This window comes from Phascolarctos cinereus, unplaced genomic scaffold (genome assembly GCF_003287225.1).
Source record: "Phascolarctos cinereus isolate Bilbo 61053 unplaced genomic scaffold, phaCin_HiC Scaffold_3;HRSCAF=262, whole genome shotgun sequence".
Taxonomy (NCBI): Eukaryota; Metazoa; Chordata; class Mammalia; order Diprotodontia; family Phascolarctidae; genus Phascolarctos; species Phascolarctos cinereus.
Window position 1 is genome coordinate 177,520,919 of NW_027555736.1, and position 16,050 is coordinate 177,536,968.

Genomic DNA, 16,050 nt, shown 5'->3' on the forward strand with positions numbered 1-16,050 from the left:
CTGGTGGGGAAGAAAGATTAAAAAACGTTCTTCAAACCTACACCCTGGTTTAGTTCTAAAGCATAAACACTTCCCCTGCAGAGCCTAAATTAAACAGCAGTGGGACGTGGAGTTTGTGGAATTAAATGAGGCAGGGCAAGGGCGCAGGCCAGTGATAGAAACCATTTTGGCTCCTTTCATTTTGGCCCCCTGGGGATAAGGGAAGGAGAACAGTAATATGGTGAAAGGCATAGCTTGTGTGAGAATGTGTGATATTATATTGCCTGGAAACTGGGAGTGAAATAAGTGTTGGCTTGGGGGGTCTAATGAAATACTTTATTCTCTCTCTCTCAGCAATTTTCAATGTGGATGATTCCGTAGTAGATTTGGAAACATTGGAGGCCCTGTATGAAAATGTAAGTATCAAAGACCTGATGAACTGAGATGTTCATCCTTATTTGTCTTTGCTAGAAGCAAGAAGGCAAGAGGGGCATACTGGATAGTGGAACTAGCCTTGAAGTCAGGTAGACTTTGGGTTCAAGCCCTGCCTCTGACGTAAAGTAGCAGTGTGACTCTGCATAAGGCACTCCTGGGCATCTTTTTTTTATATGTTCTATATCAGTCATTAACAAGTTCGATATTCATTAGTAGGAGTATTCCCATTACACCAAGAGTCCCCTATATGTATGAAATCACAAGTCCAGGCCAAAACAAACCTGCCAAAAAAAAAAAAGAGATGGAAGAGATTTATATTAACCTTTAGACATATAACCTCATACAACCTGGGAACCTCAAAAATGTCCATAAGCTTTATCTGGACACAAGAATTACACCATTCTCCTATGAGAAATGAGTATTTTTCTTTTGCATATAATAACTAATTATTGTATTAGGACCAAGGTTTTTACCCTTTTTTACTTCCCCATCCAGAAACCAACTAGTGTGGGAAATCTCTCTTAAAGATTTATCCAGGACAAGATCTAATCAGACGGTAAAAGAAATTCTAAGTTTGGGCCAATGGGTATATTCCCACTCATTATGTTTGCTCAGACAGGTCTAGGAAGTGTTGATTCTCCCTTTTGTCAGACAGGTGATGTGGAAATTGATGTCTCTTAGACCAAGATTTAGGTGACCCAAAGTCACATGTCCCAAGACCCTCATTTTAATATAGTCCACTTCCCATTGTATTAACCAATCAGAGTTGATTGATGTCCCTCAGGAACATCTACTTTTTGAAGAGCATATAAACTGTAAGCCCACTGCCATGATTGTCTTTGGCTTAAAAGACACAGTCAAATGACCATCCTTTATTAATAAACATGCTGGCCTTATTAATAAAATGACTAAATTACTCAGAAACGATTTCTCTCAGAATTTCTTAATCATCATCATTCTCCATCAGTGAGAGAGTAGTTAATGGCAGAGTTGATAATACAAATTGAGCCACCTAAATTTCTGTTGTGATACTCAGGCTAGTAGACCTCATTTACATTGTGAAGCTGGGGGTGGAGGATGAGATCAAGGTTGGAGCTACCTTTCATAGACACTCTAGTGTGATAGAAAAAGCAGTAAGCTGTCAGGAGACCTAGGTTCTAGTACTAGCTCTTGGTTAAATCCATATGTATTCTCTTGGGTAAATCCATGAGCCTGAATGGTCTCATTTGAGGAATAATAATACTGTTTTGCTACTTAATCTCAGGGCAGTGGATAGAGTAGCAGGCCTGGAGTTAGGGAAGACCTGAGTTCAAATCTGGCTTCAGATACTTACTAGCTGTGTAACCCTGGGCAAGTCACTTAAACGTGTTTGCCTCAGTTTCCTCATCTGTAAAGTGGGCTGAAGAAAGAAATCACAAACCACTTCAGTGTCTTTGTTGCAGAGGACTGAAACAACTCGATAACAACTCAATAATTTAATCCCAGAGATGCTCGTGAGAGCAAAATGAGATGATGGATATGAAAGTACTTTGGGAAGTAAAATGACTCATAAAGCTATAGAGTGAGATTATTTGTCATATTAGTGGAAAAGGACTCTAATCATCCAAGTCAGGTGAGAAGGATTCCTGGAAGAGCCAGAGCAAACACAGTCATGTTCTTGTGAGTGGATCCTTCAGCATTAGGAGGAATATAAAAGCAAAGAAGACAAGTCACCAAATGAATGACCTGGGAGCTGAGTCCCCAAAAGTGACTTGAGGATCTGTCAGTTATATGGTGATTCTTGGGCTCAGGAAATTATTCCATTGAATTCTGCAAATAATTCTTGTGTTTTAACATTCTGTGAGTTGCTGTAGAGCGTGCAAAGAAGTGCAAGTCTTGACACCTGCCCTTGAGGACTTCACATCATAGTTAGAAAGGCAACACACACATATGAAATAATTTATGATCATATAAGGCTGCAGCATGGCATAGTGGATAAATTGAGAGGCACTCTGGTTGGGCTTAGGGTCAGTTTTAAATCTCACTTCTGGAGCTTACTAGCTGTGGAGTCCCAGACAAATCATTTAACTTAGCTTACTTAGGCAATTTCCTGAGACTTGAGTACTAAATCATAGGTGAGTTCTAATCTACACTGGTGGTGGGGATTCCCATGGTGAAAGTTCCTTTGCTGAAGAAGTCACTTGTTCTGTATATACTCCCAATGAAACAATATATAATCAAGTGCAAATTTTGCTAGTGCTATCAGTCTTCAAAGAAAGAGAATGAATAGGATGAATAGTTAATATATCTGATAATAAACATATAATGATTAGCAATATTTTTGACAAATTCTTTGAGGTCTGGGAGAAGGCTAAAGAGTTTCAAGTATGATATAACTTCTGGGTCACAAAGGGAAGAGAAACAGTTTTAAGACTGAAAACATAGTAATAATTCACATTTACATAATACCTTAAAGTTTACAAAGTACATATATCCTCACTATAACTCTTTGCAGTGTGGTACATTATTACTATGCATTTTATGCAGACAGTTAACTGAGGTTTGGAGAAGTTGTGATTTGCCCAAGTCACAGGGTTAAAAAATGCTAGAACCAGAACTTCAACTGAGACATCCTTGCTTCTCATCTGTCATTCTTTTCCACTTTGCCATCCTTGAAATATTGGGTACCAAAAGAGAATCCTTGAGGAAAACATCCAGGGACAATATACCTATAGTATGTTTTACATGACAATATGTCTATAAAGGGAGAAAACTGATGTGTGTCTCAAAGCCATTTCTAAACCTGGGGTATAAGTATCTGGGATCCCTGTCTGTATAACCTGATACCATTGGCTGCCCAGCCTCTGAATCTTTTCCTCTCTGATACTTTGCCTTAAAACCACCAGCTGCCTCCATATCTTTCAGTGCAGGGAAAGGAGGTCCACATATGAAGACGTTCTTATTCACCAGCTTGAATAGCCATACAGACTCCAACCATTTGTGTAGGTTAGACCATATGATCTCTGAGATCCCTTCTAGTCCTGAGATCCTGTGATTCTACAAGACAGCCTCTCATTTCTTCCATTTTGTTATTTCATCGCAGAGAGCCCAGAAGGATGAGCTGATAAAAATAAGGAAACATTATGAAACCTCCAAAGAAGAGGAACTTAAACTACTGGACAAACCTGAGCAGTAAGGAAATATGAATGTTTCTTCCCTGGGTGGGAAGGGGAGACTGTAAAGTTTAGGGCCAAAGTGGGGATTGCTGACCCTCTCCTCCACCCTGTCACCCTTCTCTCTTCCCCCTTTCTCCTCGGCCCCTCCCCACCCCCGCCACCGCCACCTTCCTGGTCCATCAGCTTTGAAAAATAAAACCCAACTCTTATAGTCTGTTAGATCACAATGCAATCATTCCAGTGACCTATTGCACAGGCACAAAAATAACCTCAGATGCCAGGAAATTCGGCATCAAGATTTAAGCTTCTGCATACTCTCTCACTCCCCTCCCTTCCCCCTTTCCTCCTAGTTTTAGTAACTCACTAATTCCTCCTAGACTAAACATTCCAGCTAAGAGTAACTGAGGAAGATAATGGAGCTCTGACTACTTGGCTACTCTAGGAAAGAAGCAGCATCAGAATCCCCAGAATTAATTACAGTTATTATTTTCCTAAACGTTTCCTCCAATAAATAAAAGCCAGATCACATTTTGCTCCCAGATTCTTCTAGTCGGCTCTCTTCCTGTTTTGTTTTGTTTTGCTTCTCTTTGTATTTTCCTGTTCATACCTATCTTTTTTTTTTGTTCTGCAATTGTGATTCAGTGTCATTCTTCCTTCCCCTCCTCCATTCATAGAGGTAATAGCTGTAGGAAGATCAGAGATATGGAAGGGACTCAAAGTGGATCCTGGGATCAAGCTACTATTGACTTGGGTGGATCACACCAAGCCCAGTCTCAGAGAACCCACAGGACGGTAGAGAAAACTGAGGGCCCTCTTGGCCCCTTGGTCACAGTTAGCATAAGGAAGGATGCTAGGGCAACAGATGGAACTGAGTATCCATAGAACTCTTTAAGATGATTGGAGCCCTTGAATATATGGTACTGAACTTTGAGATATTTCCCTCCAACCTCCCTTACATACTCTGCTGAAGATCTGTAGGGTAGCTGGGTCTGTCCTAGACACCCCTGAGTGATGGTGGGATTGAACTAAATCCCTGAGATTCCTTTGGGTACCTTGTATGTGTTCCTGGAGGCTTTGGGCAATGGCCCCAGGAATTTAGATAGGAATAGTCCTCAGAAAACCAGGAAGCAGATGAAGATCATTTCCAAATCTTTCTCTTGTCCTTTCATTGTCTTCTTCCTTTTCCTAATATAAGATTCTCAGGGCCTTCACTGTTGCAGGCCCTTTCACTATGAGGCTGTACCTTAGCCTGTCCTCATTTGCAATGCCCCATAGTCTAGACATGCCTTCCTCATTGTCTTCCCTGGCTCCTAATCCTCAATCCACGCGCTCCTGTTATGCATCTTATTTCTTCTCAGACCATGCTCTCTTTTTATTGCTAAGTTTCACAAACGTGTTAATGGTTGACTATGAAATAGCTAATGGTGGGAATTTTAGGCCATGGAAAATATGAGATATCTGGGGAGAGATATTTAGGTAGGGCAAGCTTCTCAGTGCTCCTTAAATCACACCATGTGGGCAGTTGCCTACTGAGACATTTGGAAAGGATCTTGCTACCCATAGTCAGCAGTGCCATTTTTTTTTTTACTCAGTGGATAGAATGCTGGACCTGGAGTCAAGAAGACATGAATTCAAATGTGGCCTTAGATAAGTACTAGTTTTGTAATCCTAGGCAAGTAACTTAGCCTTTGCCTGCCTGCCTCTGTTTCCTCATTTATACAGTGAAAATAATAATAGCATCTAATTCCTAGGATTAGACTCAAATAAGATAATATTTATAAAATACTTTTCAAACTTCATTTCTTATATAAATTCTAAGCTGTGCAGAAGCATCTTTGCCCTGGGTTTTTAGCTATAGTTGATATTTTAAGCAAAGAGCAAATAGCTAGTAGGTAATTGGGGGAGGGATGCTTTTGCTTATCTCTCCTCTGGCTCTATACTTCCATTCCTAATATCTCTACCATCAGAAGACTTTCATTTTCCTTTCAGCTCCGTCCCTTTCCCAGAATTCTTCCAGGTGCCAAGATGTAGGATCATAGAATATGGGTATAATAATAACTCTTAGCCTAATAATGATTGCCCCGATAGCTGTCATATTGAAGTATTGGGAGAGGAGATTTCTAATCTAATGGGTTTGGAACTTAATGGTTCCTCAGAATGTCTATGAGCATCATTGACAGCAAACCAGGCACTTCTGTTATTCCTGGCAGGATGGGTGTGCGTAGATTTTTCTGGAAGGAGAGGAGAGCAAGAGACTATTCAGACTGAGCAAATTTTACCTTCCCTCCCGACCTCCTGCACAGTGTTGTGTGTGTTTGAGGTTTGCCAGAGTTTGACTCTCTGGCAACCTATTAGCTCTTCAGCTCTTAGTGAGTTGACTATAAGTATGTTTTACATACTGGAAAATATGAATCATTTACTGAGTTCCAACATTGCAATTTCCTTCAAGTACTGTGGTGCCAGTCCTGTAAATCATAGCAAGGGGCGGTTGGCTCATCACTCACCTCATCAGTTTTATTCCATCCCAGCCCCAGAATTGGAAAAACATTTGTAGTATAGCAGTTGTCTACTCAGGACAAGACAGAAAGCCACTTGTGTGATAGAATTAGACAAGGGATTTGGGGGCTTTTTGCTCTATACTGATTAAAAGGAGCCCCTGGAATATAGATCCATCTCCCTTTTAACTGGTCAGGGACTTCAGAAATAAGAAACCAATGGCTAGCCCTTCAAAACCAAGTTGACAGTTACCAAGTACTCCTGGCATTCTGGTAACTACTACCATGCAGTATAATATATGTTAAGTAACTTTTCAGAATGCCTTTTGAATTTTCAGACTGAAGCAAAATCTTTTTTTAAAATAGAGAAAGAAATGAGAGGAAAAAATAACTATTCATATTGATATAGCACTTATAGGTTGTAAACTACATATATCATTTTTCCCTTTACATGTGACTTACTCTTTGGGAATTTGTTCCTCCATTGGGGTCGAGTGGGGAAACCCCCCGCCACACACACACACACTAGATTTGGAGTCAGAGGAACTGTATTTAAATCCAAGAGCAGGACTGGAAATGTTAAGAACTTAGATGCGCTTATTCGAAGCTAATATACTTTCTAGTAAACTCAAGCTAGAGAAATCCCAGTGTTCAGTGTGTAAATGTTCATTATTTAAAAAGAAAAACAGTATATTTGTATTGAGCCCCACTTTCCTCATTTGTAAAATGAAAAAGGTTGGAATAGATTATCTCTGAAGTCCCTAATAGCCTTAAATACTAGGAATCTGTGAAATAATTGGCCCAAAGATGCATGGGTAGACTACACAAAATACAATTTATCAAAAAATATTTGTTGATTGCCTACATTGTGGAAGTCAAATTTGGTTGGCATTATGGTGCATACACAGAAGAATAGAAGTTAACCTCAAGAAGTTTACAACCTAGTTGAAAAGACAAGACTTCAACACATTTTTGCCCCTTTCCCAATAAAAATGAAGAAAGCTACAGCATCCTAGCACACTCAGATTTGGCTTAGTATCATAGGAACTTGTCCAGGTTGCTTTGAGACGCTTTTCTAAGAGACAGCCTCAGTTCTCGTCTGGCTAGGCCACTTATGTTGTAAACTGTAAAGTGCCATTCAAACATTAGGCTTGTGTTTCTCATGATTTCAGAGGTGTCTGATACTGTTCGTGTGACAAGAAGAGTACAGTGAAATCTCCATCTTCTAATATGACATAACTCTGTCTTGTCAAACTTGCGAAGTTCCAGTGGGCACGAAGAGCTAGATAGCTACCTTAGTATCACTGACTGTAGGATGTAACACCAGATGGAGAGAAAACATCTGGGGATGGTAAAGGATATCTTAAGGAGATGGTCTCCAGTTGGTCCCTTGGTAGCATATTTCTTACAGTCCTAATCAAAATTAATTTGAAAATTCCCGAGCCTCCTCCTTACACAGGCGGCCAAACTGGATAGCAGGCCCTACTCCCTTCTATGTGTACAAACCCGGAAAAAAATGCCTAGAAAATTTGAAAGTTTCCTTTATACATATTGCTCTCTAGTTGTGTTGAAAAGTCTATTTCTTGGTAATTATTTTGGTGAAATCAAAGGCATCTTTCAGTTGTTCCAAGTTCCCTGGCAGGAAAAAACCCTTAGGACAGAAGAAAAAAAAAAAGATCAACTTTAGGTCTGAAAACACAATTTTATGTCATGGAGCTATTTGATAGTCTAATTAATACTATAGAACCCTTCTCAGAATAATATTTTTAAATGCATAGAAGGATTACAAGTAAAAATAATGATATTCAAGTTGTTATCAAAATGATGAAAAATAATAATAGCTAACATTTACATAGTAATTTAAGGTTTTCAAAGTACCTTCAGTCATTTGATCATTATAAGAGCCCTATGAGGTAGGTGTTATTATTATCTCCATTTTACAGATGAGGAAATTGAGGTACAGAGAGATTAAGGAATTTGCCCAGGGTCACACAGCAAGTATCTGTGACAGGATTTAAACACAGGTGTTTTTTTTTTCTACTTCAACCCCTTGTGGTCTATCTACTGCAATACCTACCTGCCCAAACCAATTCATAGACCCCAGCTTAAGAACCCCTGCTACAAGGTATAGATAGGGCTTGGAACTGGTATTGAGGAAGGGGGGAAATAACTCAGGGAGACAGTCATTCTGTTGGGCAATGAAGAGAAAGGTAACTTCCTGGTTTTTTTCTGCATGCAGATATGCACCCAGAGAAATAAATTTCTATGTAGTCCCTAAAGCACAGTGACAGGCATTAACAAAGACATTGTTTTGTGTACCAATAGAGCAAATAAATGTTCTCACAGCCCCCAGTGATCTCATCTGCAAAGAGATAAACAACAGCATGGAGTAGGTGGGTTGGTGGACCAAGTATTGATAATTAGTCCCTGTGAAGTTTGATTAGTATTTGTGAGAGGAATATACCACCGACTCACCACGTTTATCTGAAGGAATATGGTATGGGCATTATTAAATGACATTTGCTTCGTAGTTCCTGAGTCTCAACCAGGGACTGCCTGTTTGAAAGGTTTTAGATGAGGACCATTTGTGTGATCAGAGACACAGTTTCCAAGTAGGAGTTGGATCCCTGAAGGCATGGGAAGAGGAAAAAAGCCTTTCTTTCACTTCTGGGGTCTCAATTTGCTCAACTATAAAAGAATGGTTGTCCTAGAAGATTTCTTAGGTCCCTTTCAGCTTTAAATCCAGTGATCTTAGGAAGCCCTATTGTTGATCATTGTCCTTTGCCACCATATTGTTTTCCTTGCCATTCACTCTAGTGACCAGAGGTTATAAGGCTTTTGGAGAACTCCCCTCCTCCTATGGACTCCCTTTGCTGAAGCAATTAATGCCTCAAATGAAAGAATTTGACATGAATGGAGGGCTAAGTATGGAAAAGCAGTTGATTATTAGAAGTTTATTGAAGTGCAAATATCTCCAGAAGTAGAAGGATCATAAAGTATGAGCCAAATAAACTTCTTCGGGTACAGAAGTAAAAATCCTTCCAATTTTACTCCTGTATAAAAGTATTCTTTATGTCAGACTGCAGAAACCTCAAGGAAATGGTGCTATATGGGTCCATCAAGACCTTCAGAAATACCAGTTAGTCATCATCTCAATTCCAAAATCAAATTAATAGCCGAGTGTGTGGATTCTCCCCTTTGCTGAGGTCATGACCAGCTGTTTCCACTCATATTAATTTATGCCCCTTACTCTGGTTGTTGGCCTGGAGAACTTGTCAGCTATTCCAGCCTAAGTCTGCAAAGAACAGTAATGCCTGGACTCAGACAGTGAGTTACTGTATAGATCAGTCCCCACACTTAGCTGTCTGTTGGGATCCGTTATTAGTGTTTTCTTTGTACTTTGTCAACACATGTGGAGAAAAGTGAAGGGCCAAGCAGTTATCAAGTGATTTAATCAACATAGACCACTAATCTAAATTATAGAAGCTCATATATTGTTAGAAGGGACCTTGATACTAATTGATAATAACTAGCATTTATACAGTAGTAGGCTTTCAAAGTACTTTATATGTGTTCTCTCATTTGATCCTCACAGCAACCCTGTAAGGTATAGCCCATTTTCAAGACAGGGAAACCGAGGCTGACACAGGCTAAGGGACTTGCCCAGGATTACAAAGTTAGCAAATATCAAAGGCAAGATTTGAACTCAGGTCTTCCTAACTCCCAGTCCAGCACTCTTTCCACTCGGCCACCTGGTGTCTGCCTTACCCTAGATTTGAGACTGGAAGTAACCTTAGAGGCTATTTAATCCAACCTCCTCATTTTACAGATGGGGAAACTGAGAACAAGAGAGGTTAAATGACTTGCCCAAGATCATACAAGTAGCAGAACCAGATTTTGAACCTGTCTTCTGACTCCAAATCTAGCTCTCTTTCTGCTACTTCCATCCACATCCTAACTTTACAAATGGAGAGATGAGACCTAGAGAAGTGACATTTGCTTAAAATCACACGGCAACCGAGCTGGGTCAAGAATCCAGGTCTTCCAAGTCGTTGCTGTTTCCACTACTCCATACAGTCTACTTGCTTTTTCCTGGCCCTGAATTCTGTATGTCACTTAACCTTATAAACACAGCTAGAATGGGTATTTTGAAGAAGGGAGTTACCATGCATGATTTCAAATGCTAAAGATAAAAATAGGCACTTGCACTGATGTTTGCACTTTTGGAGCAAACCAAATATGACAATAGAGACCAGTGGTCATGGTTTTAGACAATGACTTTTTTGGTCCTAAAATGCTTAAGATCAATTCAATGAATATTTATTAAGTGCCTACTCAGAATACTGTTTCAGACATCAGAGAAGATAAAAAAGATAAATAAGACATGGTCACTACCATCATGGAGTTTGCTACCTAATAATACAGGCATATATATATATATATAGATAGATAGATAGATAGATAGATAGATAGATAGATAGATAGATATAGATATAGATATAGATATAGATATAGATATAGATATATGCGTATATCTTCAGGGAATCTCCATTAAATAAGCTACCTTTTTTTTAAATAGAGGCTGGATCTGAAATACAGAAAAAAAGGTTATATGTGAACCATATTTATAACTAGTACCTCTATAGTTAAGGTTTGCAAAGCACTTTACAGATATCTCATTTTGTCCTCACAACAACCTTGACAAGGGGGGTGCTATTATTATACCCATTTTACAGATGAGGAAACTGAGGGCAGATAGCAGTGAAAATGACTTGTCCAGAGTCACACAGCTAGTAACCAATTGTCCAAGATCAGATCTAAACTCAACTTTTCCTGATTCCATTGCTATCTACCATGCCAAATAACAAGCAAGCAACTGGCTGGAAACTGAACTCCTTGACCCTCAGCCTCAACATGTCACAGTCATTTTTGCCATGTGGTGGGACTTTTGTCAGTTCTTAGATTATCTCATCCAACATCTTTTGTAGGTATTGGATTTAAAGTACTTAATCTCACACCAAAAGTAGCTCTTCCTCAAACAAAGAAAACTCTAAGGCTAGCTCTTTCCATTTTATTTCTGTCATTTAATTTTCCCAAATACATCTGTGTATGTGCAACTCATTCTTATTTCCACAGATTCTTATATGAATTAGCCCAGATTCCAAATTTTGCTGAACGTGCCCAGTGCATAATCTTCAGATCTGTCTTTTCCGAAGGTATTACCTCTGTTCATCGAAAGGTGGAGATCATTACACGGGCTTCAAAGGTGTGTTCATTCCCTAACTTAATATCATACTCAGAGACAGAGGGATAGATGAAATGTCCTCCAGAGAGTATTTTCAGCCATAGGACTCTAAGTTTTTCAAAGGTCTTTAAAATAGGGATTTTGTTATTTTCTACCCTTTTTTTGCAGGGTAGAAATGGGATGGGGAGAGAAGAACATCAATGCCTCCTATATGTCTCCAGATCTAAACATTGGCTCTTCAAAACCAATTATATTGAAAACAAAATCATTTTATCATAGTTCTAGCACTTGGTAATAATAATAATGATGATAATAACTGACATGAATGTAGGTTTTCATAGTGTTTTATACTCATTGAAACGCATTTTAAATACGTTCTCTTCTTACCCTCAAAACAACCTTCGGAGGTAAAGTATCTCTTAGGTAGTTTAAATGAGAAAAATATTGCATTAGATCCGTAAGATTGCTCACCTGGGTCTCATCCAGTTTGGAAGATAAAATGGATCCTAAAGACTTGTAATGCAAATAAATACATAAGAATATGGGGTGACTGTGATTCTAAAGAGTATATTGGTATTTTTTTCTTGGCTATATCTTTGGACCATTTACAGGAGTTTTATATGATCAAGGCCCCTGATATAGGCTTACAAAAAGGTAACTAGGGTGGCACTAGAGGGAAAGAGAGATTCTGCATGTGTGTCACCAAATGGGGCAATACTCTCCTTACTCCAAGAGGCCCAATATAGTCATAGCCCTAGCTATACCACACATGTTAAAATACTTTGAGGTTCAGCACAAGGCTTAAAAGTTTCATTTCCCCATTTTCTTTCAAAGATCCATTTCCATAAGAATGCAATATTTTCCGTGAATGATTTGATACTTAATCAGTTCTCAAGTGGTCATAGGCTTGGGTTTTTTTAACCCAAATATTAGATGTTTTCAATAAAGAAACGATAAATATTACCATATTATAATGAATTCTTTTAGTACCACCCTAACAGAGAAGAAGAAAAGATTGGAGGTAATTTAAAACAAAACAAAAAACATTTCATCTTTGCACTGAAATGGATTTCTATCCATCTAAGACCATAAGGAAGAAATAAGTTCTCTTGAATTTTTTTTTTCATTTGAGTAACAAGAATAAGGAGAAAACCAAAATGAGATGGGGATCTGAAGGAAACCTTGAACAGTTTTAAATTGTAAAAGTTTATGGACTCATCAGCAAGCACATAGTAAATCCCAGTGCATGGCCTTAGGTTGCTTTCAAAGTGGTTGTCCTCTTAATTTTATACTTATTGAGAAAGGAGAAAAGTTTTACTGTTTGTAACATACTGACTATAATTGAACTGTACATATATGAGTTGCCTGTCTTTCAAATAGATTCTTAAGTGGCTTTAAATTCCTTTCCACACTGAAATCATCAAAGAATAAGCCTAAATATGTTAGACTTAAAAAAAAAATCTGTAGAGACTATTAAAGGTGTGGTTTTTTTTTAAAGCATCAATAGATTCAAAGAGAACATGGTTACTCCAATTAATCTTTAATAGTATAAAATATACAGTACTTATAATTTGGTGAATAGAAAGCAGTAATTTTTATGGGTATTTCTGGGGAAACTGGGGAAAATGTGTTTTTAAACCACTGACAATCTTATTGCCTACTGTCACACATCAGTTGCATTATCATTTGGCGTGTAAGACAAATCATAACTTGTTATTTGCTTTCACAGGGCTTACTAGACATGAAGAGCGTAAAGGATATTTTAGCCTTGATTCTTGCTTTTGGGAACTATATGAATGGAGGAAACAGGACTCGGGGTCAAGCAGATGGGTATAGCTTGGAAATTCTGCCCAAACTCAAGGATGTCAAAAGTCGGGTTAAGTATTCATTCTGGTGTAATGGACATCAGCTATTTTCTCTCTCTATCTACTTAATTAGTTACACTTGAATGAGAAAACTCCCTATACTAATAAAAGTTAGCACCCTCTCTGTAATGTACAATCATAGAGAGGTGACCAGAGCAATGAGAGGTTAAGTTGCTTGCCCAGAATCACAACGACAGCATGTACCAAAGACAGGACTTGAACCCATCTCTACTTGGGACTGTGAGTCCATCTCTCTATCCGGGATGCCACATTGCTTCTCATACTCCTTAGTTAAAATAATTTATTTTGAAATATTCCATTACTCTCCCTGACTTCTCTGTAAAGATTCATGTACCTCATAATTTTTCTTTTGGCCTGCCTTTGCTCTTTTTTTGTTTCCCAAGACAAGGTAGTTTTTCCTATGGGATGATTGGATCTGGTCTCTACGGAAGAGTCCAATGCTACTTTGTTTCTGTCTGTCTATCGATTGCTTCAAATGAACTAATTGGGGGCTGAGTTTCAGGAGCAATGAGGAGGATGTGAAACAAATAAGCCATCATCCCATCTGTCATATGAAACGCCAGCCTAGTGGAGCCTGGAGTTGGCTACGTGTAATCTCTTCTTTCCTGAATGGCAGCAATGAGGAACCATCACGATGGCTGTGCATTTGAATTGCTTTTTAGCTCACTACAACAATTGGGCTGGAGTCTACCTGCTGTCACAGACCCCGAGCCTGATTATCATTTGGCTCCACACCCCTGCAGAGTCTGTTCTTTAGGAGCCACCAGCCTCTACCTTGGAGTCCCGTGGGGGTTGGGGGGCGGGGTTAGGGAAGGCACACAGGCAAATTAGAATTGGACCCATGTGAACAGGACACAAAGGCTGCCTTGTGGGAGGGTCTGCTCTCCTCTGGTCTCCCAGGGTCATAAAATGACATGGTGTTCCTTTTAAGCCTTTTTTCACGCCATTACGAGCACTCCTACATTGTACCTCTGCCCCTCTCTCCTTCTCTCTATAGAGATGGAAAAGTTGTGTGTGTCGGGGAATGAAATAGGAAACTTTTCTATTCTGCTTGGGTCTCCTTTTCACTTTTCTATTTCCTCTCAACTCATAACATAATTAATAAATAATAATAATAATAGCTAACATTTATATAATGCATATATGCTAGGTACTGTGCTAAGTGCTTCACAATTATTATTTCATTTAATCTTCACAAAAACTCTGGGAGATAGGTGCTATTATTATCCCCATTTTACAGATGATGAAACTGAGGCAATCTCATCCAGGGTCACACAAGTAGAGTATGAGGTTGGATTTGAACTCAGGTCTTCCTGACTCCACATGCATTGCTCTGTCCACTGTACCACCTACCTGCCCCAATGGAAATACTTTGTGTCTGTTTAATCATTGTGCCAGGGAACTATATAGATAAAAGTTTTAGAACCTGAAGAGACTTTAGAGAGCCCATAGCTTCACCTCCCTCCTTTTACAGATAAGGAAACTGAGTCTCAGAGAGGTTATGACTTTGCTAAGGGTCACACAGGGAGTAAATATCTGATTTAGAATTTGAATGCGTTACTAGCTGTGTGACCCTGGGTAAGTCACTTATCCCCATTGCCTAGCCAAAAAAAAAAAAAAGAATTTGAATGCAGGTCATTTGTCTCTAAACCAATTTCTACTATATCATTGTGCATAATAATACTTAAAGGTTTTATTCATTTACTCATATTGTGGAAATATTTTGCTTTCTGTCATCATCTGTTTCGTTCCCATAATACCTCCTATCAGGGACAAGTTTATTTCAATAGTACAGATGGAAAACTGAGAGATAAAGGTAGAGCTATTAGGGCTAGGTTTGAGGAAAAAGGAGAATATGGTGTAAGTCAATTTGAACTAACACACTTAGTGTTAGGCGCCTGAACCTCATCCTTTCACCTAAAATATGGAAACATGTAAATCAAGTGATTTTAAGTGAATTTAAAAGTGTGAGTGACTTTATTTTTCTCTTGTCTCTTTAGGATAATGGGATTAGTCTAGTAGACTACGTTGTGAAATATTATCTGCGCCATTATGATTCGGTAAGCACAGCAGATGACAAAAGAAAATGATGTTTTCGATTATGCCTTTCCAGAAAGTCTAAAAGTGACCGCATGCCTTCACACCTCCTTCTACTATACCCAGGACTTTTCTCTGGAGAAGTCTAGATGGAGTCAGAAAAGTCCTATTTCTAAAACCGGATGCTGTGATGTCTACTCAAATGCTGAAAAACTAAGTCATTACAATGCCAGACCTTTTATCCTTGAGGTTTGTGGGTGACTGGCTTGCGGGCAGGGCCTGTCAAGCCTTTGGTATTGTTCAGTTGTGCATTCATGTCCAATTCTTGGTGACTCCATGGACTATGGCATGCCAAGTCTAGCTGCCCTATTTAATTTTATTTTCCAAAAAGGAAAGCTGTCTGAGAATGATCACCTAATTTCAATTTTATGTGTTCTACTCATCATTGCTAAAAACAGAACACACAGTACTATGGAGAGGAATAAATGGTCATGTAGGTCTTCAAGAAATGTAGTAACTTGGAGTGTAAAAATATGGCAGGGGAATATTGGTGACCATACTGCTTGTTTATCCATTTATAGTGATAATAACAGCTAATTCTTATAAGGACTCAGCGAGGTGGCTCAGTGTGTAAGACACTGGGCCTAGAGTCAGGAAGACCTGAGTTCAAATCTGGCCTCAGATACTTACTAGTTGTGTGGTCCTGGGCAAGTCACTTAACCTCTCTTTGCCTTAATCTCTTGGGCAAGGAAATGGCAAACCACTCCAGTATCTTTGCCAAGAAAACCTCATGGACAGTGTGGTCTGTGGGATCGTGA

General features: G+C 39.0%; 1 protein-coding gene across 1 annotated transcript in view; it reads left to right on the top strand.

Moving 5' to 3' along the window:
• Positions 1-16,050, top strand: part of LOC110214783 (formin) — a 356,877-nt gene that overhangs the window by 200,439 nt on the left and 140,388 nt on the right. The window contains 5 exon segments of the mRNA XM_020995886.2: positions 334-395; positions 3,497-3,585; positions 11,201-11,330; positions 13,039-13,185; positions 15,196-15,255. Coding sequence (XP_020851545.2) covers positions 334-395; positions 3,497-3,585; positions 11,201-11,330; positions 13,039-13,185; positions 15,196-15,255 — 488 coding nt within the window.